This window comes from Squalius cephalus, assembly GCF_949319135.1.
Source record: "Squalius cephalus genome assembly, chromosome: 3".
Classification (NCBI taxonomy): domain Eukaryota; kingdom Metazoa; phylum Chordata; class Actinopteri; order Cypriniformes; family Leuciscidae; genus Squalius; species Squalius cephalus.
The window spans coordinates 819,110-844,982 of NC_137124.1; the positions used below are offsets into that span (position 1 = coordinate 819,110).

General features: G+C 41.7%; 3 protein-coding genes across 21 annotated transcripts in view; 1 reads left to right on the forward strand and 2 right to left on the reverse strand.

The window, feature by feature from the left end:
- nrxn2b (neurexin 2b) overlaps window positions 1-8,663 on the forward strand; it is a 516,672-nt gene extending 508,009 nt beyond the window's left edge. For 12 of the 19 annotated variants that reach the window (XM_079865860.1, XM_079865877.1, XM_079865873.1 and 9 more), the window contains one exon: window positions 5,855-8,663. In XM_079865860.1, the coding sequence (XP_079721986.1) occupies window positions 5,855-6,711 (857 nt within the window). In that variant the 3' untranslated portion in view covers window positions 6,712-8,663. The remainder of the gene's footprint in view (window positions 1-5,854) is intronic. The other 7 variants (XM_079865864.1, XM_079865869.1, XM_079865866.1 and 4 more) reach the window with 1 other exon arrangement.
- Window positions 1-25,873, reverse strand: part of drap1 (DR1-associated protein 1 (negative cofactor 2 alpha)) — a 141,461-nt gene that overhangs the window by 58,665 nt on the left and 56,923 nt on the right. The gene's annotated exons all lie outside the window — the stretch shown is intronic.
- Window positions 19,358-25,873, reverse strand: part of LOC307156283 (mitogen-activated protein kinase kinase kinase 11) — a 47,629-nt gene continuing 41,113 nt past the window's right edge. The window contains 6 exon segments of the mRNA XM_079867577.1: window positions 19,358-20,475; window positions 22,750-23,226; window positions 24,130-24,233; window positions 24,311-24,452; window positions 25,117-25,224; window positions 25,278-25,381. Of these exon segments, the coding sequence (XP_079723703.1) occupies window positions 19,892-20,475; window positions 22,750-23,226; window positions 24,130-24,233; window positions 24,311-24,452; window positions 25,117-25,224; window positions 25,278-25,381 (1,519 nt within the window). The 3' untranslated portion in view covers window positions 19,358-19,891.

A 25,873-nucleotide genomic window follows, 5' to 3' on the forward strand; every position in this document is an offset into this window, starting at 1 on the left:
GTTACTCACAAACACACAAACGTTACTCACAAACACACAAACGTTACACACAAACACACAACCATTACTCACTAACACACAACTGTTACTCACAAACACACAACTGTTACACACAAACACACAAACGTTACTCACAAACACACAAACGTTACTCACAAACACACAACCGTTTCACACAAACACACAACTGTTACACACAAACACACAAACGTTACACACAAACACACAACTGTTACTCACTAACACACAACTGTTACTCACAAACACACAAACGTAACACACACACACACACACACACACACACACACACACACAACCATTATTCACAAACACACAACTGTTACTCACAAACACACAACCATTTCACACAAACACACAACCGTTACTCACAAACACACAAACGTTACACACAAACACACAACCGTTACTCACTAACACACAACCGTTACTCACAAACACACAACCGTTACACACAAACACACAACCGTTACTCACAAACACACAAACGTTACTCACAAACACACAAACGTTACACACAAACACACAACCATTACTCACTAACACACAACTGTTACTCACAAACACACAACTGTTACACACAAACACACAAACGTTACTCACAAACACACAAACGTTACTCACAAACACACAAACGTTACTCACAAACACACAAACTTTACACACAAACACACAAACGTTACTCACAAACACACAAACGTTACACACAAACACACAACTGTTTCACACAAACACACAAACGTTACTCACAAACACACAAACGTTACACACAAACACACAAACGTTACTCACAAACACACAAACGTTACACACAAACACACAACCGTTTCACACAAACACACAACACCTTCTGAAACGTACACCTCCTGAATAGATGGAGTTGTAGACACTCGTACAGGACAGAGGAATCATGAAGTCATGATGCAGTCAGTGTGTAATGATGAATAAATCATCTTTAAAGAGATCCTTCCAGAATGACTCAGAAAACCGCAGGTTGATTTATAGCTATAAATATAAAACATAAAGTCGGTTCCATCAGCTTTATTGAAACATTAAATTATCTCTTCGTATATAATCAAGATGCTCTTAATTTATCAGTTGCAGAAGCAAGTCTAACAAAACAAACATGAATATTTCAACGTGCTGCGTATTAAATGTGTGTTTGATGTGGAGCGAGTACATTTATAGAGGTTAATCTCAGTCTCTGAGCTCCAGTGTCTTCTGTGGTGAATTATTAAGCGCTCGTACCCCGCCGTCACTCCAGCGCTACGCTTCAAAATTAAATTAGCTAAGAGAGAGACAGCTCCAGTCTCTGGCTTCCCAGTGTCCCGAGCGCTCGTGGCTAACCCCCGTCAGGTTTGCTCCCAGTTCATTAGCTGTAAAACGGTTTTCTGGAAGTTTCCCTGCTCTGATGAATTCTCACTGTTTTAGACTCTTTTCGTTGTGCTGATCCAGTAGATCATCCGTTCGTCTCTCAGGGTTCTGCTCGAACTCCAGGAGCCAGTTGCACCAACAGGGCTTTACTAAGCCTGGTCCTAACTGCTAAGTAGGTCTTAGTTAAGACCAGTCTTTAGAGTTGACCTAACGTCTGTTGCACCAACCAAACTTAAGCCTAGGCTTAACTACGCCTGGTCTTAGCGTTGCGCGTTCATGTGTTGTTGACCAGCAGCGCGCGTTGCTAGGTTACGCTGTAAACTAAGGGCGGTGAGCAGATCGCGGAAGGCGACGGCTCAGTACCAGTGACACTCTGCGGATGGCCCGACATGCGGTGGATTTGTGGACATTATATCTCCAACAGTGTTTTGAAACGCACCATTTGCATAAAAACGTAGCGCTATTAATAGCTGTAATGCTGGTGTCAATGCTGCGTTGTGGTCCGATACATACTGTAAGTCGGGTGACAGCTCTTCAACAAGTTCATATATATCCCTCCGACAGAATCGAAACCTCTCTATCAGCTCCTCATCATTGTAAAGGTCCAATGGATTGCTTCTGTCCCGAATAACTCTCTCCCGTCTAAAAGCCCGCTCATTGTAAAGTCTGTGTATAAGGCGCGCCATGTCTTTACTACTGTATTTACTTATGTGGTTACGAAGTGGTTACTATAGAAACATTATCTATCGGATAACGGCTATTAACGCTATTATATGCCTAGATTTTGCATTTACGCCTGCTACTGACTAGGCGTAAGATTTACGCCCGGTCTTAGCGAGAAGAGGACTTAAGCCTGGATGGTGCAACGGTCGTAACTTTTAGGTCGGACTTAGAATGCTGAGTTAAGACCTACTTACCTTAAGACCAGGCGTACGCCCTGTTGGTGCAACTGGCCCCAGGACTCCAGGAACATTTAGACTCACTGAAGGAGAGAGAGCGGAAGTTTTCCGTCGTGGAACCAAAAAATAAAACTGAAACACTTTTTCTAGCAATTCTGAGAGGAAAGTCAGAGTGGGATAAACTCAAAATTTTGTGGAAAAATGTCAGAATTGTGAGATAAAAAGTCACAATTACCTTTTCTTATATTTTCGTTCCGTGACGAAAACAAGGTTCTATTAGAAAGAGCTTTCGAAAGACAGTTTTAACGTATTTTGTTGCCGTGTTTTACAGTATTTCCATTTTCTGTCTTAAAACTGCAGTATAAGTACAAAAGTGTGGAAAAAAGGTCAGAATTGTGAGATAGTTTTTTTTTTATTGTCTTGAAAAACATAATGGATTGCGAGATGTAAATTCAGAATTCCGAGAAAAAAGTCAGAATTGCAATTTATTTATAAACTCGCAATTTATTTATAAACTCGCAATTGTGAGAAAAAAAGTCGCAATTACCTTTTTCATATTTTCGTTCTGTATAGCGAAAGCGAGCTTCTATAAGAAAGAGCTTTCGGAAGACGGTTTTAATGTATTTTTAGTTCTTCTAGCTATTCTGAGAAAAAAGTCAGAATTGTGAGATAAAAAGTCACAATTACCTTTTCCGCGCTCGTTCCGTGGCGAAAACAAGGTTCTATTAGAAAGAGCTTTCGAAAGACAGTTTTAACGTATTTTTGTCTTGTTGCCGTGTTCGCTGCTTGTTTTGCAGTATTTCCATTTTCTGTCTTAAAACTGCAGTATAAGTACAAAAGTGTGGAAAAAAAGTCAGAATTGTGAGATAGGTTTTTTTTTATTGTCTTGAAAAACATAATGGATTGCGAGATGTAAATTCAGAATTCCGAGAAAAAAGTCAGAATTGCAATGTATTTATAAACTCGCAATTGTGAGAAAAAAAGTCGCAATTACCTTTTTCATATTTTCGTTCTGTATAGCGAAAGCGAGCTTCTATAAGAAAGAGCTTTCGGAAGACGGTTTTAATGTATTTTTAGTTATTCTAGCAATTCTGAGAAAAAAGTCAGGATTGTGAGATATAAACTCAAAATTTGAAGAAAAAATGTCAGAATTGTGAGATTTTTTTATTTATTTTTATTGTTTCTAAAAACCATAATGGATTGCGAGATGTAAATTCAGAATTCCGAGAAAAATGTATTTATAAATTTTTCATATTTTCGTTCTTTATAGTGAAAACAAGCTTCTATATAAGAAAGAGCTTTCGGAAGGCGGTTTTAACGTATTTTTGTCGTGTAGTGTTTCCATTTCCGCTGTCTTCAAACTGCAGTATGAGCACAGAAGTGTGTGTGTTTAATGATGTCTTCACGCTGCTGGAGCTGCTGCTGGTGTTCAGTACGGTTGGAAATGACTGATTTAATTCTGTGTATCAGTCCAGATTTATTTCTCACTATTAATGTTCGGCCAGTTAGACCATAATGCATCTCTTGCAGTTCGTCATCTCTTGAGAGGGATTTGCAGCAGACAGTCGTATGTGTCATTTGTTGCAGTTTCAGAAATAAAAGCAAAGGTGTGAAACATGTATAAAGCAGTGATTACTCTAGTAACTGATGCGGCTCTGAGCCTGCACGGCGGTGAAGATGGTTGTGTATAAAACGATGTTGGTCTTGTTGAAGCTGTCACAGAAGGCAACGTTTGACCAATCACAGACTGTGTCACTGGGGGAATCTTTCCCGAGATCATCACGAACACACACACACGAGCAGCGACTGACAGGCTGATAGTGCAGCGATGTGTGTGTCGTGTGGATTGAGAGTTTGAGAAAGTTCGTCATTGAGAACCCGTTTCAGATCTCTTCGCTCACTTCCATAGAAGATAATCATCCGGATTCAAGGTTCCTCTCCACGGATCCTTCCCTCTCTGGGAATGGATTGCTTTGGGAAGTTGCATATTCCAACAAAGTTAATAAAAGCTGGAGATATGATTGTGCCCGGTGGCACCTAAAATCAGCAAACTAGTTTTGTCAGTGACTGAATTATCAGACTCCATTCGAAGCTCTTGACAGATCATTCCTCTAAACGGCTGGTCGCCTCGAGCGGCTTTTTTTCCGGCAATAGATATAAAAGATGCTTCCGTGAACAGGCATTAATTTAATCCAGATCGACGCGGTGAACCGTTCCCCAGACTCTCAGCCCGCAGACACACATCTCACATTGGGGCTGTTGGGTGGGACGAACTCTGTGAAAGATATCATTAACACACTGTTTCCTTTTCAGCTTCTAACCCAAGATTTTAACTCTGTGTTATGAATGTTAATATCACCTTTTCTCCCAGTGGTTTCACAGTTTTCTTTGGGTTTAATGAGTCTGTTCTTCAATATGCAAACATGAAGCTCTTTTTGAAGGTTGGTTACGGGGTGGGTGCCATGTTGATGCCATGGTTTGAGGAGGTTTCAGATCACAGACCAACAGTCCTTCCCCCTCAAGCTGCAATGTTTGTCACACTAATTTGCCTCATCATATGAATAACAATGATATGCATTATGTGTTTAAACAGAAAAAGCTCTTCTGCACCCCATTTTCATAGATTTCTGCTCCATTAAAAGGTGTCTAAATCTGATTAGCGTAATGTCAAACAAAAACTTGTATAATTTAACTATTGGCATTGCTTGACACTCTGAGAAAAACAGGCCTTTGTTATTCATGCTACGAGATTTCCAAAGGACAGGCTTATGGATAATTATGTTGAAAGATTTGGTCTGTGTTTTGGGGAGGGGAAGATCTTGTGGGACAGTAATTTGAAAATATCACCTTCGGTATCCCGGGGTGAGAGTGGGAAGTTTTGCATATAGATCCTCATCATTAGCGAGATATCACCATGCCAACGGGGAGCGGGGATTATGAGCTTTTTGAGCTCCGGGAAAAACGTTCAGTGAATGATGAATTCAAAACACTTTACCTACTTTGAAACATGGGGTGAAATTTGTTTATCACTATCCGAGAACAATCTTACACAGCTTTCTTTTTGTAATTTTTTTTTTCATGCAAAAATCATGCGGCCAATTTGTTAATGTAAGTGACCTGTACTACGTGGTTTGCTATCTTGTTAAACATGCAGTCAGTGAGTGGAGGTTAGCATAGATAGCGTTAGCATAAGCATTAGCACTAGCACTAGCACTAGCACTAGCACAGCCAAGTCTGTATGTACTGTACAGTAGATGTAGAACTGTTTTTGTAGGATTTATTTGAATGTACATTCTAGTTTATGCTCTGGGTAGCACATTATGCTTAAGTTTTAAATTATTTTCTGTATTATTCTAACCCTGTAATCAAGTACACGACAGTAATTCTTTAGCATTAGCCTAGCTGTTTATAGTCTGATTTTAAATAGATGCTAACCAAACTAACTTTAGAACTAACCTCATTAAGTCTTAGTCCTGTTCTAATGATGGTTCTTCTCTCTCTCTTGTTCATTTGTCTTGCTCGGGTTCCAACTAATGCCGTCTTCCTTCTCTCTTTCATCCTAGGAGGTGAACTAGTGTTGCCAATTATAACAGTGGATTCCCTTGACCCCCCATCAATTGCAACACATTACCCTGTTATTCCCCCGCCCCCGACCTATCGCCCCTTCCTCACCTTGCTCGAGACCACCAAAGAGTCTCTCGCCCTGCCCGGGCGACCCCCTTGTCCACTAGACCAGGAGGACTGCGAAGAGCCCATGGAGGTCTCGGCCTACGGCTCGGGCGAGATGACGGAGTCCGACGACGAGGATTACTATAAAAACTCGCCCCTTGTCACTGATCGGACGGTACTCCCGCCTCCCCCCCGGGGGGATCGCCCCTTCGCCCGTTTGCCCAACTCCCATCGGCCGCCGCTCCCCTTCACCCCTACGGCCCCACCAGTTTCCCGGCTCAAACCTGGCGTCAACACTGGCCCCAACATCCCGGCGGGTAAAATGAACACTCGTGACCAAGTGCTCCTGCCGCCCGCTCAGCCATCGAGCGACCCTGAACACGGCGGGCGGCATCGACATAACCCAGGTATAACGTATCCCCCCAATTTCCCCCATGTGCCCACTACAGACCCCTCGTCACCAGACCGAGGGCCGCCGGGAGCAGTGGAGGTGATCCGCGAGTCCAGTAGCACGACGGGAATGGTTGTGGGAATCGTAGCCGCGGCCGCTCTCTGCATCCTCATCCTCCTCTACGCCATGTACAAGTACCGAAACCGTGACGAAGGCTCCTACCAGGTGGACCAGAGCCGCAACTACATTAGCAACTCCGCCACGCAAAGCAACGGCACCCTAGTGAAGGAGAAGCAGCCCGGCGCAGCCAAGACGGGCACTAAGAGCAAGAAAAACAAAGACAAGGAGTATTACGTCTGAGCTCGGCCTCCAAAGGGACTGAGGTGGGAGAAGGAGAGAGAAAAGGGAGATTTTTCGGCAGTTAACCGGTCACTTATAGTGCTCTGACATCAGTCTTCTTTCATTTCCTGTCTCGTCTAGCTGTTGGCCTAATTTCCCGAAGGTACGAAAGAGTACGAAGGTGTCCTATAGGGTTTGGAATCATTCCTTCCCTCATTTACATTTTTTGATAGCTAATCCCTGTTATGAAAAGAAACTCTGCAAACCTTTTGTATTGATGAAAAGTGGATTTTTCCGCACACTTAATTTGACGCTCTAGTTTGTTCTTTGTAAATATTTCTCGAGTCCTCAATGTTCAGATCATCTCCTAGCCTGATGTCAAAACACACGTGAATGCCAGGCTGCTTGGGCAATCCATTGTTGCTCCATCAGAGCATTGGATGCGGTCGAGAATTGTTTGGGAATGAGAGCGGTTCAATTGGAACGGCTTGCATAGGTGACATTTCAGGAACAGATGGTGCCGAAAACGTTTAGCAGTCACACTCCTCCGTAATACTGCCAAACCAGCTCTGTGTCAAATCCGTCTCCCTCTCTTTCCAAGTGCTTCACGTTTCCATCCTCCACTCCCTTCATCCCTCTCTTTCTCTCTTTCCCCACACCCTTTCTTGGCTTGTTCTCTCTTTTTCCTCCTTGTCCTTGGTGCTCAGGAGCAGATGCAACGTAATTCTGTTGTGTTTCCAGCATGTGGTATTGAAAATGAAAACAGACAAATACTGTTTCTGTGGAGTCAAACAAATTAATATATGAATATATATACATATATATCAAACTGTTACAACTAGCGAAACATCTGTGGACGATCCCTTCAGCCGCCAGAACTCTCGGAGGCCCGCGGTCACCCCACTTTTCAGCAGATATTCGTCATGTGTGTTTGAGGGTTCCACAGGGCTCTTGGTTTCTGCCTAGTACCTCATTCAAGAACCCGAAACACAACCCCCAACAGCAAAGGGACATATCCATGTACACAGATGTTTGAAGAGGACTCGTGAACACGACTGATCAAGACCCTCTGACCCACGTCACGTCAACAAACCATATCAGTGGAAAACAGCAGAGACTTGGATGATAGGATGCTTTTTTGTTTTGTTTTCTATGTGTGTGCGTGCTTTCTTTTTTATTTTGTCACAATGTTGTTCCAGTTAACGTACATCCCGAGTAGGGAACGTGAACTCTCCTGCAGCTTTGAGCACGTTCTCTCAGGAGGAAAGTAGGTATGAACTCTGCGCATTTAAGAAAACGGAACAAACTCTCTTGAAAGAAAGACGATATGGCCTGTTTCTTGGAAGATGTACATCTTGAACTCTAGTATTCTAATTTTCTCAACTCTATTAAAAGAACTAAACTCTACAAGAAAATGTTTAAAACAGTTTGTGAAATGTCTAAATATTTGAATCTCATCCCAGTGCTAAAAGAGATGTGTTTTTCCCAATTATCATCCCTAAGAAAAAAAGAAAAAAAAAAAAGAATGTGCAATGAAATGCACAGATCAGTGAATCAGATTCCAGAAAGCAGATGCTCCTTTGAATATTAAACAGAAAATACGATTTGGTTTACAAGAAAACATTTCCTTTACCTGGCGGGATAGTATCTCCTTGTATCCGGGAGACTTTGATCCTCCGACTCTCTCCTCTGTTTGAATCATGTCGCTCGCTTTACCCAGCGTGTGGAGGGCTGTTCATACTCCATATTCTCTCAACGAGGACCAGACACCATCATCATTTGATTTCACTCTTCCATCTCTGAGTGTTTGTGTGTCTGTATGAATGTTTCCATTATTTCCGATCCTGTTCAGGTTTGTCAGTTGCATTTCTCCTCAGCTCCCTTGTTCTTTCTAAATGTTATTGTAGAGTGTTCCAGTGAGATGAATCTGCATACGTGTATATTAACAGAAGGGAATACAATTGGTTATATACTTCTTACACCCTGTGTCGTGTGCTTATTTAACATTCACACATTTCTTCCAGAACATTCTTCCTCACTTCAGCTCAACACGAACCCTTTGAGAGGGTAAAGTAGAGTGTATTTATAACTCCATTTACAACCTTCCTTCACATCACGATGAAGCTGTACACGAGTGCCGGTAAGTCTTTGATTCTCATAATGCGGTTACAATTTCAAGATAATTTGCGAATCACATCTGGAAGACATCTTGTGTGTACGTTTGCTTGCATTACATTTGCGTATGCTTCAAATGATTATTCATATATGTAAATATGCACTACTTTAACAAGAAGACAAGGCAATACAGCTGTTGTGGAAAAACTAATAAAGTACACCAGTTACAGCAGCAATCGTTCTCCCCTCCAGTAGAAAATACGACTTGACAGGGCGTTCATGTCAAATTTCTGACTAGGAAACTCCAACTTGGAAATTCTGACTGGGAATTTCCGACTAAGAAACTCAAAGTTGGAATTTTCAATGGTAATTTATATATATAAATACTACTTTAATGACAAGGCGCTGCAGCTGTTGTGTAAAATCTAATAAAATACGCCAGTTACAGCAGCAATCGTTCTCCTCTTTGTCATATTTAAAGTTTATTGCACGCCAAACTCAGAAACTCGGGTATCAAAATTATCTCTGAATTTCCCAGAATTAAATACAACTTGAGAAGGCATACATTTGCAATTTCCAACTAGGAAACTCAGACTGGGAATTTGTGACTAGGAATTTCCAACTAGGAATTTCCAACTAGAAATTTCCGACTAATAAATTCTGACTAGGAAACTCCGACTTGGAATTTCCAATGATGATTTTCAACAAGAAAACCCTGACTATAAATTTCCAGCTAGGAAACTCGTATTTATGATAATTCCAATACTGTGTATAAAACATACAATATGCTTCAAATGGTTACCCATATATGTAAATATGCACTACTTTAACGAAAAGACAAGGCGCTGCAGCTGATGTGTAAAAACTAATAAAGTACGCCAGTCACAGCAGCAATCAATCTCCTCTTTGTCATATTTAAAGTTTATTACGCGCCCAACTCGGAAACTCGGGTATCAAAATTATCTCAGAGTTTCCCAATAGGAAATTCGACTTGAGAGGGTGTTCATGTCCAATATCCAACTAGGAAACTCCAACTAGGAATTTCCAACTAGGAATTTTCAACTAGGAATTTCCAACTAGGAATTTCTGACTAAGAATTTCCAACAAGGAATTTCTGATTAGGAATTTCCAACTAGAAATCTACGACTAATAAATTCTGACTAGGAAACTCCGACTTGGAATTTTCAATTATGATTTTCAACAAGAAAACCCTGACTATAAATTTCCAGCTAGGAAACTCGTATTTATGATAATTCCAATACTGTGTATAAAACATACAATATGCTTCAAATGGTTACCCATATATGTAAATATGCACAACTTTAACAAAAAGACAAGGCGCTGCAGCTGATGTGTAAAAACTAATAAAATACGCCAGTCACAGCAGCAATCGTTCTCCTCTTTGTCATATTTAAAGTTTATTGCACGCCAAACTCAGAAACTCGGGTATAAAAAATGATCTCTGAATTTCCCAGAATTAAATACAACTTGAGAAGTCATACATTTGCAATTTCCAACTAGGAAACTCAGACTGGAATTTGTGACTAGGAAATTCCCAGTAGGATTTTCCGACTGGGAAACTTCGACTAGGAATTTCCAATTATGATTTTCAACAAGGAAACTCTCACTATTAATTTCCAGCTAGGAAACTCGTATTTATGATAATTGCAATACTGTGTATAAAACATACAATATGCTTCAAATGGTTACCCATATATGTAAATATGCACTACTTTAACGAAAAGACAAGGCAATACAGCTGTTGTGTAAAAACTAATAAAGTACTCCAGTTACAGCAGCAATCATTCTCCCCTCCAGTAGAAAATATGACTTGAGAGGGCGTTCATGTCAAATTTCTGACTAGGAAACTCCAACTTTGAAATTCTGACTGGGAATTTCCGACTAAGAAACTCAAAGTTGGAATTTTCAATGGTAATTTATATATATAAATACTACTTTAATGACAAGGCACTGCAGCTGTTGTGTAAAAACTAATAAAGTACGCCAGTCACAGCAGCAATCGTTCTCCTCTTTGTCATATTTAACGTTTATTGCACGCCAAACTCAGAAACTCGGGTATCAAAATTATCTCAGAGTTTCCCAATAGGAAATTCAACTTGAGAGGGTGTTCATGTCCAATATCCAACTAGGAAACTCCAACTAGGAATTTCCAACTAGGAATTTTCAACTAGGAATTTCCGACTAAGAATTTCCAACTAGGAAACTCTGACTAGGAATTTCCAACTAGAAATTTCCGACTAATAAATTCTGACTAGGAAACTCCGACTTGGAATTTCCAATTATGATTTTCAACAAGGAAACCCTGACTATGAATTTCCAGTTAGGAAACTCGTATTTATGATAATTCCAATACTGTGTATAAAACATACAATATGCTTCAAATGGTTACCCATATATGTAAATATGCACTACTTTAACGAAAAGACAAGGCAATACAGCTGTTGTGTAAAAACTAATAAAGTACACCAGTTACAGCAGCAATCATTCTCCCCTCCAGTAGAAAATACGACTTGACAGGGCGTTCATGTCAAATTTCTGACTAGGAAACTCCAACTTGGAAATTCTGACTGGGAATTTCCGACTAAGAAACTCAAAGTTGGAATTTTCAATGGTAATTTATATATATAAATACTACTTTAATGACAAGGCGCTGCAGCTGTTGTGTAAAAACTAATAAAGTACGCCAGTCACAGCAGCAATCGTTCTCCTCTTTGTCATATTTAAAGTTTATTGCACGCCAAACTCAGAAACTCGGGTATCAAAATTATCTCAGAGTTTCCCAGAATTAAATACAACTTGAGAAGGCATACATTTGCAATTTCCAATTAGGAAACTCCGACTAGGAATTTCCGACTAAGAAATTCTAACTAGGAAACTCTGACTAGGAATTTCCAACTAGGAATTTCCAACTAGAAATTTCCGACTAATAAATTCTGACTAGGAAACTCCGACTTGGAATTTCCAATTATGATTTTCAACAAGGAAACTCTCACTATAAATTTCCAGCTAGGAAACTCGTATTTATGATAATTCCAATACTGTGTATAAAACATACAATATGCTTCAAATGGTTACCCATATATGTAAATATGCACTAATTTAACAAAAAGACAAGGCAATACAGCTGTTGTGTAAAAACTAATAAAGTACGCCAGTCACAGCAGCAATCAATCTCCTCTTTGTCATATTTAAAGTTTATTACGCGCCCAACTCGGAAACTCGGGTATCAAAATTATCTCAGTTTCCCAGTAGGAAATTCAACTTGAGAGGGTGTTCATGTCCAATATCCAACTAGGAAACTCCAACTAGGAATTTTCCGACTAGGAATTTCCAACTAGGAATTTCCAACTAGGAATTTCCGACTAAGAAATTATGACTAGGAAACTCATATTTATGATACTTGCTGTGTACTGTGTATAAAACATACAATATGCTTCAAATGGTTATTCATGTATGTAAATATGCACTACTTTAATGAAAAGACAAAGCATCAAAATTATCTCAGAATTTCCGACTTTCCAATTAGTAATTTCTGATTAGGAATGTTCAACTAGGAAACTCTGATTATGAATTTATCCATGACAGACAGATGAAGATCTGACGGCAAAAAAAAAGCACAAGGTTCTTCTAAGGACAAAAGACATCAGGACTGAAGATGTGAAAGATTGAAAGTGTTGGAAAGTGCAGATGTGTTTTAGAACACAAACACACACACACACACACACACACACACACACACACACACACACACACACACACACACACACACACACACACACACACACACACACACAGGCTCTCCTCTCTGTTTCCATGGAAACAGGCTTCAGCCTTCATGATGGTGTGTGTGTGTGTGTGTGTGTGTGTGTGTGTGTGTGTGTGTGTGTGTGTGTGTGTTGGGGGTTTAAACAGTTCTCCAGTGATCTCTGGAAACAGACAGAGAAATAAAAGAGAAGATGAAGAGGCAGAGCAGCAACTGTGTTTATGACCCGTTAATGAAGAATGACTGGAGTTTTAAATCATTTATTTCAGAGATCACAATCACAAACTGTCAAAGAAAAACATTACTAGAACAATGTGTGACTCTTCAAGTCCTGGAAATCACACACACACCTCTGGCTTGACTATGTTCAGTTCAGCAGCTCGAATTTATGATGCACACAAATAATATTATATTCCAAAAACATAATTGGCCTAATGTTCCAGTGTGGAGAGAGAATCTGCAAACATAACTCGCCAGCGGCTGAATCTGTCACGTATATGTACATATCACTGATTTTACAGTACGAATCGCCAGTCTCTGAGGGTTTGCGATGGCGTGTTGAAGCTCGCCACTGGTGAGATTACTGCAGAACATCTGCACAAATACTGTTAATCATCAGCATTTAATGTGTGAACACGAGGACTGAGGAATCAGAGGAACCGCTGGCTCAGAGTTTATCAATCCTCTGTTTCTGTCGCTTCTCTCTTAATAACGCTTGAACTGTGTTTGCATGAATCATCTACACACCTGATTCAGTGTAATAGTGCTCAGAGAAGTGTTCGCTCTGTGTCTGAAGGAGATGATCCATGACAAAACCAGTGCGTTCACATCTACAGGCGTTTCCATCAGCTCAACCCTGACTTTCTTACTCAGGATTAGTCTTGTTTTCTAGAACAAATGTCTATTAAATCAAACAAAACGGCTTGTAAGGGGATTCAAGACACACTCCTCTCACACAGTGTGTGTGTGTGTGTGTGTGTGTGTTGCCGTTCAGGAACTAATACAAGTGTATTGTGTGAATATGGATTGGTTGAATGTATGGTTTAATGACAAACGCACTGGTTTATAATACTAACACTGTTATAACCAGACACATACTGGTTTAGATCCATCGCCCTGATCAAGTGTTCAGCCTTTATACACTGGTTTGTTCAAGTAAACACTAGCTGGGCTCCTCAAATATGCAATGGTTTCCACAGCTATATACTGGTTTAAATACATTAAAGTTTGTTCCTTTATACATTGGTTTGTCGAAGCACTGGTTAGGACACACTGGTTTGCTGGTGAGTTGCTGGGGTTTTCACAACTGTTTTCTACATGTCAAAATGTTTTATTTTTTTAAACAAGAGGTATAACTAAGAGTGTATAGAGCGCACATCATTTGCTTAAGTATTTAAATTAATATACACTCCTTAACAAACTGATACATCCAAAGTGTATTTCCCAGAGTGATTTCATGTGAAGTCGTGGAGTACTTCATACAGTCGAACAGTAATACATTAATAACACAGAGAAGAAGGAGGAGTTTAATAAAAACATTTTTGATCAGGCCTTGATTTTTATTATAATTAAAGCATTTGTATATTCTGACAATTTCTGTTTACCTGATTCAGTGTGTGTGTGTGTGTGTGATATAAACCATATTCACTTCATTACATCACTGCTGTCATAGTAGTCTGGAGTGAAGCGTGTAGAGTGTGTTTGCTGTAAACACAGCAGTGTGTGTGTGTGTGTGTGTGTGTGTGTGTGTGTGGCAGGTGATGTACCTGCGGTCTCCATGGAAACAGTGTTAGCACAGACTCTCTCCTGCCGAATCCACATGAGAAACAAATCATGCTTTGGTAAATCTCAAAAACAGTCAAAATTATGACATTGTTCTGCATCCTACTCTTCTTTTTATATTTCATCTCATAATTATGACTTAGCATTTCATAATTTTGACTTTTTGTCAGTATCAACTTTGTCATAATTTCGACTTTGTCAAATTCAACTAATGCCGTAATTTTAACTTTTTATGTCATAAATTTGACATTTTATACCACAATTTTTATATTGTCGTCATAATTCCGACTTTGTCACATTTTCAACTTTTTATGTCAATTTCATCTTTGGCAAAAGTACAACCATTTATGTCATCATTTTTACTTTGTCAATTTCGACATGCCATAATTTCAACTTTGTCATGATTTCTACTTATTTTAAAATTTTACTTTTAATGTAACTGATTTTCAGGATTATTGATGTATAGAAAGTTCAAAAGAACAGCAATTATTAAAAAAACTAACATTATAAATGTCTTTACTGTCACTTTTCATTCATTTAATATTTACATATATAGAGCTTCCACGAAAATCTCAACCACCACGACTGTTTTCAACACTGATAATAATCATAAATGTTTCTTCTTGAGCATCAAACCATCATATTAGAGTGATTTCTGAAGGATCATGTGACACTGAGCACACACACACACACACACACACACACACACACACACACACACACACACACACAGAGAGAGAGAGCTGATGTGTGTGTGATGCGAGGACTCGTTCAGGATCACAGCGCCTCCTAGAGGATAATAATGCAGGTTATTACACACAAATACACACTAAAATCAGTAAAAAAAATAAAAATAAAATACAAATAAAATAAAATAAATAAACTGAAATCAAATCAAATCTAAAAGACACGCATGTTCTTTCTGCTAGTTGCCAAGGCAAGATTTTATCTTGATGTACTGAAGTTAAAACTCAAATAAACTGACATAACACAACAAAATTACTAAAACTTTAATTAAAATTGAAATCAAAACAGAACATATGTATAAAAAAAACGGATTTAAAACATTAATTATAAACCATTATATTATCTCAGTGATAAAATAATGTGCCAAAATAATCCAACAATATAGAAACGTCTAGTTCTTTTTAATTAAGATATTATACTTAACATTTTCAAAAGATGTTTACTTTTTAACAATTTAAATATAACCTATATCTTTCATATTACAGTAAAACATCAGATCTGTAATGTACAACCATATAAAATAATGTTAAAACTCCTTTAAAAATGCTATTTTCCTTTAAGAACGAGCAGGGCGTATTTCATATTAATATTTACAGTGATTTTAAAAGAAATAACCGCAGTAGATTAGAGATTTGAACAGACAAACGTAAGCAGTTTTAGAGTCTTGTTTAACTTTATTTGGTCTTGCTCCTTTTTTTCAGTCTTTTTCTCTTTTTTTATTTAAATTGAAAAGTTCCACAGGTTAAAACCCTTTACAATGAGCAACATACACATTCAGACGTTCTTTAAGACACAAACAAATGGAGTGATTAGGACCAGCCCATTGAAACACACACACACACACACGTTATAAGGGCTTCACAAGAATGCAATATATCGCACTAAGCTTCGAATAAAAGACAAATCGTCATCGCCTGAAGACTTCCTCAGACGGCAGTAGTGGAGGATCTGAGAGTCCGAGTCTCGAGTCTGTTCTCAAACACAACGAGGATAAAAGAAAGACAGAGGAAGAAGAGTGAAGATCCGTCTCTCCTTCTGCTGAGACACGACGCTCTTCTGTTTCAGTAAACCAGATTTGTCCCTTTGCAGCACCCTTAACTCCAGTGAAGAACAAAAGCAGAACATCTCCTAACATAGCCCATAATAAAGCATCCTAAGGTGGACTGTGTCTCAATCCAGTGTGTTAAAGGCCTCAGTAATAAATATTAATAGCTTCAAAACTTTATTGATTCAGCTTCATACAGTACGACTCTCGAACGCATGAAGAGCAGAAGCGTGATTGTCGAGCCGCTTATCTTCACACACACACACACACACACACTCGCGCACACACCCACACACACACGCACACACGCGCACACACACGCGATCTGCGAGATGGTCCTCAATGCAGAGCATAAAATCCGGGGGGAGGAGTCGGATAAAATCCAACTCCTCCCACCTTACATACCTAAACCTACCAATCTCCACCCCCTGATCCCTAAACCCACCCCTAAACCTACCCATCTCCACCCCTAAACCTACCAATCTCCACCCCTTATATAAGATCCGACTCCTCCCCTCGGATCTTGTGTACTGCATTGAGGTGCTACTGCGATCTGCTCGACCTGAGCTGTGGTGTGTCTGAACTCGAGCAGGAGAAGCCCACATCTGTGGAAGCTTGGAAGAAAAATAAAAAGATAATCGCTATTATTATTATTATTATATATTCTGAGAGAGACCTATTCTCAGTGTAGGGCGAGATCGGAATTAAGCACAGCGTTCATGCCTCTGATAATAAAGCTGGGAAACCGCAATCTCAAAATTATGAGTTTTTATCTTGCGACTCAGAGGAAAAAAGTTTAAAAATTCCAAGGCAAAAAAAAAGAAAAAAAAGAAAAAAAGTTCAGATTTCGAGATGTAACTCAGAATTATGAGTTGATAACTTGCAATTGTGAGAAATTTATAGAATTATCAGATAAAAGTCGCAATAATCCTTTTTTATTTGATAATTTCATGGTGGAAACAAAAAAATGTGCAAAAAATAAAAAGTTCCCAATTGCAGATAAAACCTCAGAATTCTGAGAAACGTCAAAATTGTGAATTTAAAGCGTGGCTCTGAGGGAAAAACTTCACAATTACACTTTTATTTTGTGGCGAAAAACAACAACAGAGAGAGAGAGAGAGAGAGAGAGAGAGAGAGAGAGCAGAAGAGGACGAGAGACAGCTGAAGCTCCCGAGGGAATGACTGCAGTGACGGAGAACCTCCAGCAGGGGGAGACAGAGAGACACTGCGGATCAGCACTAGAGGAACAGCAGAGAGAGAGAGAGAGAGAGAGCGCTGATTTGAGGCATGTTTGGGTTCGCTCTCCGGCTACAGTCCACCTGATGTTTCCCAGGTCAAGTGGAAATCAGTTCACTAAATAATGTAAACTTGACTGACTGCTTCATTCCCACTTTAAATAATAAAGCTAGAGTCTAGTCCACTTCTCCTGCCCAAACACCACCAGCGAGGTCAGAGGTCGCAGAGCTCTTCTCGACGCGGTTAAACGCACATTCTCTTCTCTGCTCGTGTGAAATCACGGACACTTTCTTTGGCACATGCGTCGGATGTGTAATGGATTCTCCCGCACACTATCGCCGTGATGGAATACACCTGGGCTGACATCATGAGTTTGACTGCAGACACTGAACGTTAGACCGTGAAGACCCGGTGTACTTCAAGCCAAACCGAAACATTAATTAGCGTGAGATTCAAACAAAATCAGGACAAAACAAAGTTAGTCTGGAGTTTGTTTCGGGAAATTTCCGAGAAACACCTTTGAATTGTAATTGGTCAGTGGTGATGATGTAATAGGTGGGTGTGGCTTTGAGGCTCCGCCTTCTTTGCCATATATTCTCTTCAGTTCGTCGAGGTCAGAATTGCTCAAGTATTTCGTTCTTTTTCCCCCTTAGAAAGAGCGATAAAGAGCGTGGCCCTGATTATATCGGGGCCTTAAAGCGGATCAACCCATCCGAGAGGAAAACATGAGGTTCTGAGACTCCCGACACTCAACACTCTTCCTTTCCCAGATTACATGGGAATCTCCTGTGCTTTCATTTCCCAGAGTTAGCATGGATTAGGGCTGCACAACCCTGGAAAACACTGACATCGCGATATTTACTCTCTCTGTGATATATATATATATAGAGTGATATTTAGAAAAACAGGAGTCTAGGGATGCACGCTATATCGGTATCGGCCCAATGAAAACATGTGGCTGATATATTAAAGCTGATCAATAATGTGTTATTTCCCTCAGCTGAGACTCTTCAGATGCGCACTGTTCAACATGACGGCTTTGAATTACATGAAATATGATTGAAATCACTTCAAAAAAGGAAAATACTGTTAAGTACAACATATCTGTCATATAGACTACAGACAATTATCATGAAAACATTATAATTGTGTGTTTTGGACATGGATTTTGTTTTAGTAATCGAGCTCTCAAAACTCGTATAAAAACTTGGATTTAGATTTATCAGCCAATATATCGGTTACCAGCTTTCAAAAATAAAGAATTATCGGTATCGGCCAAAATTTTGGTGCATCTCTAGTTGAATCCATGTGAACCGGATGTGTACCGGATGTGGACCGCATGTGGACCGGATGTGTAACGGATGTGGACTGGACGTGTGCCGGATGTGTACCACACGTGTACCGGATCTGGACCGGATGTGTACCACACGTGTACCGGATGTGTACCGGATCTGGGCCGGATGTGTACCGGATCTGGGCCGGATGTGGACCGGACGTGGACTGGATGTGGACCGGATCTGGGCTGGATGTGGACCGGATGTGTACCACACATGTACCGGATCTGAACCGGATCTGGGCCGGCACCATGTTGCTGTCTGGGCTTGAATAGCTATATTTAGGAAATAACTCTAGAATGCGCAGGTGATTTTGTTGGTGAGTTTGGGTTAGGCATATTCCCACTGTTTTTGACCAATTCAATATAAAATAATAATATGTGATTTTTATTGTTATTATATATATTTTATTACTAAACAAAATTATAATATTGTAACAGTTGTACTGTAAAATAAGAAATTGAGCATTTGAATACAAATTATTGTAACATTAAAATACTAATATTTATCTTAAGTTTTTCAATTTTTAGACATGAAACCATCTAGCTTTTAATTTGAATACAGCAACATAATGTCGGCCCAGATCCGGCCCACATCTGGACCGTGTTGAGTCCACATGTACCAGATCCGGCCCACATCTGGAGGACCGTGTTGAGTCCACATGTACCAGATCCGGCCCACATCTGGACCGTGTTGAGTCCACATGTACCAGATCCGGCCCACATCTGGACCGTGTTGAGTCCACATGTACCAGATCCGGCCCACATCTGGACCGTGTTGAGTCCACATGTACCAGATCCGGCCCACATCTGGACCGTGTTGAGTCCACATGTACCAGATCCGGCCCACATCTGGACCGTGTTGAGTCCACATGTACCAGATCCGGCCCACATCTGGACCGTGTTGAGTCCACATGTACCAGATCCGGCCCACATCTGGACCGTGTTGAATCCACATGTACCAGATCCGGCCCACATCTGGACCGTGTTGAATCCAGATGTACCAGATCCGGCCCGGATCTTGAATAGCTATATTTTGGGAAATAACTGGTGATTTTGTTGCTGATTTTGGATTGGGAATATTCCCACAGTTTTTGAGCAGTATCGCGATGTCAGTTTAAACTGGACGTATGGTGCAGCCCTGTTCACGGGCCAGGGTTCAGAAGCGGTCGTCTCTGGGCAGCGCCGGGGACCGGAACGGGCTGAGGCCGAGGCTCCGGCGAGGGTGGACCCGCTCCTCCACCGGCCGAGCCCAGCCCAGGTCTATGAGCGGGGAGTCGGCCGAGTTCAGCGGGGCGACCCGCAGGGACAGATTCGGGCTGCCGTTGGTCGAGCAGGGCGCCGAGCGCGAGGTCGGGAAGGGGGTGGAGAAGGGGTCAAAGGTTGACCCGTGGTCCGAGTTCATTGAAGGGTCCACCTTCAGATTGAAGGGGTCACAGTCCGGCGAGGGGAAGGGGTCACAGTTCGTGAAGGGGTTGTTGGGCGAGGGCCGGAACCCCAGGTGAGGGCTGGTGGGACTGCTGGCGGGTTTCCGAACGCCGGCTCGGTCCACAGCGCCGGCCGATATGAAGCTCCACGGGTCGATGCGGGGCCGGTTCGGGGACGGGCGGGGGCGAGGCACGATGTTGACCTCCAGACGACGGGTTTTGGGGCTCCACAAACGGGGGTCCGGGTACAGGGCGAACGGCATCGGAGACTTGTCCTCCGCCTCAAACGTGTCTTGACACAACGGAAGATCCAACACTAATAAAGAGAGAGGTGAATCAGTGACAGTTCAGCAGTGCTCGGATAAAAGCTTCTGATAAACACACAAATGCAAATGTAACATAATTTGTTCACAGCATCAACTGCACACTTAGTTTTACTGTATTCTAATTCTTGCACTAGTAACATCAGTTTGGGCTGTTTTATGTTAAATATTTACTGGTTCTGAACAGTAGTTCATATTTCAATATTCGAAATATTACTTAAAAAAATGACATCTTATTCTACTAGAACAGGTTTTCCTGCTTGAATGTTGATTATTCTCCCCATATTCTCCATTGTTGCGGCTCCTCTCTTCCCAGTCTGTCAGTAACGCTCTGTTTACTTCCTGTCTCTATGAAGCCCCTCCTTCTGAAAAGCACACTGTGCTCTGATTGGTCGGCTGGAGCAGTGTGTTGTGATTGGTCGAGCGCTTCGAGTGTGTTAGGGAAATGTCCCGCCCCTTTCCATAACCGCCAGTTTAACACACTACTAACTAACTCAACCAGGCCCTGCCCCTTTATTCTGCGCATTAATTATTATAATGAGGAATATTGTGACGTGTTCGTTCCCGGAAGAAACTCAAGATACAATGGAGGCGTTTCAGGAGTTCAGGAACACTTGACACTGATATAGAGAAGAACAGCAACATTAGAGATATAATGTTATCTCATAAGAGAGATGAACATGGAAACGGCATCATAAGTCCTCTTTAAAACATAAATATCCTAGCATTATTTATGCAACTGCAGTGTAAATATCTAAAGTCTGATTCAGAAGTGCCACTTCTGCAGTGAAAAAGTGGATTTTGTTGATACCGATTTCATTTGATTGGTAACAACCTGTTTAATGGAGAAATATCTGATCCGAACTGTTGAGTTAGTGCACACATAACAGCTACAATAACACCACATTATTAGTTCAGTGGTCTACTGTCAGTTCTTGGTACATTCATCTACATTTATGCATTTGACAGATGCTTTTATCCAAAGAAATATATTCATTTATCATTCAGAGCCATGACTGGCGTTGCGAGCTAAAGCAGTGAATATAACTGAAATAAACTGAGATTTGTACAGTAGTTTAATATTTGCATTAAACATTTCTGTATAATGCAAGTCCTCTGATGTTTTTTATACGGCTAATGCTGATGGGATTTCTAGACAGCCGATTGGCCAATAGTTGAAATTTAAGTTGCAATTCTAATTGAAAAATGAATGAATGTAACTAGAGCTGAGTTTCTGAAGGGGTGAGGGATAGGGTGAGGGTGAGGGCGAGGGTGAGGGTGGAGGGTGGAGGGTGAGGGTTAGGGTGAGGGTTAGGGCGAGGGCGATGAATGAATGTAACTAGAGCTGAGTTTCTGAAGGGGTGAGGGTGAGGGTGAGGGTTAGGTTGAGGGTGAGGGTTAGGGCGAGGGTGAGGGTGAGGGTGGAGGGTGAGGGTGGAGGGTGAGGGTGGAGGGTGAGGGTGGAGGGCGAGGGCGAGGGTGGAGGGTGAGGGTGAGGGCGAGGGTGAGGGCGAGGGTGGAGGGTGAGGGCGAGGGTGAGGGTGGAGGGTGAGGGTTAGGGCGAGGGCGATGAATGAATGTAACTAGAGCTGAGTTTCTGAAGGGGTGAGGGTGAGGGTTAGGTTGAGGGTGAGGGTGAGGGTTAGGGCGAGGGCGAGGGTTAGGGTTAGGTTGAGGGCGAGGGTGAGGGTGGAGGGTGAGGGTGAGGGTTAGGGTGGAGGGTGAGGGTTAGGGTGAGGTTGAGGGTGAGGGTTAGGGCGATGAATGAATGTAACTAGAGCTGAGTTTCTGAAGGGGTGAGGGTTAGGTTGAGGGTGAGGGTTAGGGCGAGGGTGAGGGTGGAGGGTGAGGTTGAGGGTTAGGGTTAGGGCAAGGGTTAGGGTGAGGGCGAGGGCTAGGGCGAGGGCGAAGGTGGAGGGTGGAGGGTGAGGGTGAGGGTGGAGGGTGAGGGCGAGGGTTAGGGTGAGGTTGAGGGTGGAGGGTGAGGGCGAGGGTGAGGGTTAGGGCGAGGGCGAGGGCGAGGGTTAGGATGAGGTTGAGGGTGGAGGGTGAGGGCGAGGGTTAGGGTGGAGGGCGAGGGTGAGGGCGAGGGTTAGGGCGAGGGTTAGGGCGAGGGCGAGGGTTAGGGCGAGGGTTAGGGTGAGGGCGAGGGTTAGGGTTAGGGTGGAGGGTGAGGGCAGGGGTGAGGGCGGGGGTGAGGGCGAGGGTTAGGGCGAGGGTTAGGGCGGAGGGTGAGGGTGAGGGTGGAGGGTGAGGGCGAGGGTTACCCAGCTGTGAGGAGTGCAGTCCGTGACTCGCCCTCCTCCTGCGCTCGCCGCTCTGATACGAGACCTCGGCGTCCCCGTTAGCATGAGCCGCCCAGTCTCCGGTGCTGTCCTGCGTCCTGCGGTCCCGGTCCCGGTCCCGGGGGTTTGGCGGCGGCGGGGTCAGCATCAGCGGCTTGGTCTCGGGAGGCTTCAGTGAGTCCAGGAACCCCCGGGGCAGAGAGTCTGTGCTGAAGGTGATCAGATCCCCCACGGGCTCCGGATCCGGCTCGGGCTCGGGCGCGGGCAGGTGCGTCCGGGACGAGGCCCGTGGCGGGGGGGTGGGGGGGTGCTGGGCCTCGAGGCAGCGACCCAGAGCGACGGACGCCAGCAGGGCGGCGCTGCTGAGCAGAGAGCGGTGTGTGTTCTTCGCCACACCCCGGGGATCCGGCTTCGGGGAACCACAGGGGGACGAACCCCCTTCCTCACTCTCTGAACCCTCTGACACACACACACACACACATATATGAGAGATATATATATATACACTATCAGTCTAAAGATATACAGTGTGATTTATTCCTGTGATCAAAGCTGAATGTTCAGCATCATTACTCCAGTCTTCAGTGTCACATGATCCTTCAGAAATCACTCTAATATGAGCATCTGATGATCAAGAAATATTTATGATTATTATCAGTGTTGAAAAAAATAATTTTCAGGATTCTTTGATTCAAAAGAACAGCATTTAACTGAAATAAAAAACTTTTGTAACATTAAACACTACCGTTCAAAAGTGTGGGGTCAGTCAGAATATTTATTACATTTTTTGGGGAAATAAATAAAAGAAATTGATACTTTTATTCATCAATGATTAATTAAATTGATTAAAAGTTACAGTAAAGACATTTATAATGTTTCCAAAAATTCTATTTAAAATAAATGCTGTTTTTTTTAAACTTCTCTTCATCAAAGAATCATGAAAAAAAATTATCACTGATAATAATCATAAATGTTTCTTGATCATCAGATCCTCATATTAGAGTGATTTCTGAAGGATCATGTGACACTGAAGACTGGAGTAATGATGCTGAACATTCAGCTTTGATCACAGGAATAAATTACACTTTACTATATATTCACATAGACAACACTACAATTTAAATATTTTTTTTTTTTAAACAAATAAATGCAGGCTTGGTGAGCAGAAGAGACTTTCAAAACATAAAAAAATCTTACAGATCCAAAACTTTTAAATGGCATTGTATATATATAGCGATATATATGTACACACAAGCAGACAATGACAGTCCCTCAGTGAGCAATGACTAACTTTAAGATGTTGTGGTGTGTGTGTGTGTGTGTGTGTGTGTGTGTGTGTGTGTGTGTGTGTGTGTGTGTTACCGTTGTGGCTGGATGGTGTGACGGGTCTGTACTCCTCGAAATCAGCTTTAGATTCGTCATTCTCATTACTGTCCATGTCCAGGAGTTTGGCTCTCATCGACAGACTGACACACACACACAGACACATCAGACCATTTGACTTCATCCGTTTTGCACACAAACGCTTTGAGAAAACACTCACCTGTTCTCGAGTCGGAGGACCTTCGGGCTCTTGGGGCTCTTCGGGCTCGGATGCGGAGTGAATCTCCTCTCGCCGTTGGTTTGCTTGAGAGGAAGAGACTCCAGTGGCCAGAGCGAACTCCACTTACTCTCACTGGGACTCACTGGGACACACATGCAACACACTCAGATATGAGAAAACAACAGCGCCGCCTTGTGGTGACACTGATTCTGAAGAACCACACAAACGCATGTTCACGCTGATGGAAAACTGATCTTATGAAGTCTGAACAGAACTCGATCTCTCTCATCGATGAAACTGAAGAGCAGAAGATCAGAGAACAGCTTCATGACCGTTCACATCTCACACTGAGATTTAGGCAATACTGCGATTAACTGCACAGGCATTTAAAGGACAACTCAAAACATCTGTTTTCAATAGCTTTTAATCAGTGACAATTTCATGTGATGCTCTTTTCTCTTCTTCTGTTCTGTGTGACATCGTAAAGCACATCGGTCAACTTGTGTTATAAATAAAGTTGCTATTGCTATAAAATAAAGTGGTCAGACACTTTTTATAAAATCAATCTCAAATGGGCTTACAAGGTTTCTGACCAGCCATGGTTGGCCATGCATGCTTTCATCCGTCATAAGAAGGTTAAAGTTTACTGTAGCTATATGTGGCCAAAATCTCAGCATTACACAAGTAATGATTAGATCTTGTTATCTTGTCTTTTATAGGTTAGTTAAACTAAACCGAGGTCATTTACAGGTCATGTAGAAGGAGAGATGGAGGGATGATATATATATATGTCTGCACACACTCACGCTGTATCGCTCGGAAGCGCGGGCCGATGGACGGAGAGCCCAGATCTGGAGAGTTCCGTCTCTTCTCCAAGCCCGGAGACGCCTGGACCGTGATCTTATGGATGAAATCTACAGCGAGGAAAACAAGCGATATTTACCACGAGATCATGGCCAACATGTACATTCAACACTCGTCACGAAAACAACGGAGAGACACTCTACAGACAAAAACAGGGTTCTTGATTTCTCATCGATGTACTGCGTCCATAACTTGTCTTCTTTCAGACTAGAGGAAAGAAAACATCCAATATTTCAGTGTTTATTTATTGCACTTTCTCTATTTGCATCCGCAGATTTCAATTACATTACACATCAATAAATACATTTTTCTCCACTTCTGTAACACTAACACACACCAAAACTTACAGTTTTATTCACATCTATATCCTGAAGGTTTTTACTGAGGGGTTTGTTCATATATCATTAAACCTGATTTTTATAACATTTTATTCCTAAAAACATTGAGAAAATGTGTTTTTTCTGTCGGTCGACAGCGTTTTCTGATTTATGGAGCGATGAAAAGAGAAATCAAAAAACCCTTCTATAAAAACCTTTAACTCTAATATGTCAACAAAATCAAACAAGATTATTGAACTTGACTTTATCCAGTGTTCATATTAATCTTCTGGAAATGTATGCAAATTAGTGCATATTTACTTATTTAATTTGCATATTTAAACAACATTTCAGAAAACTTGTAATAACAAAGCAATTGTCT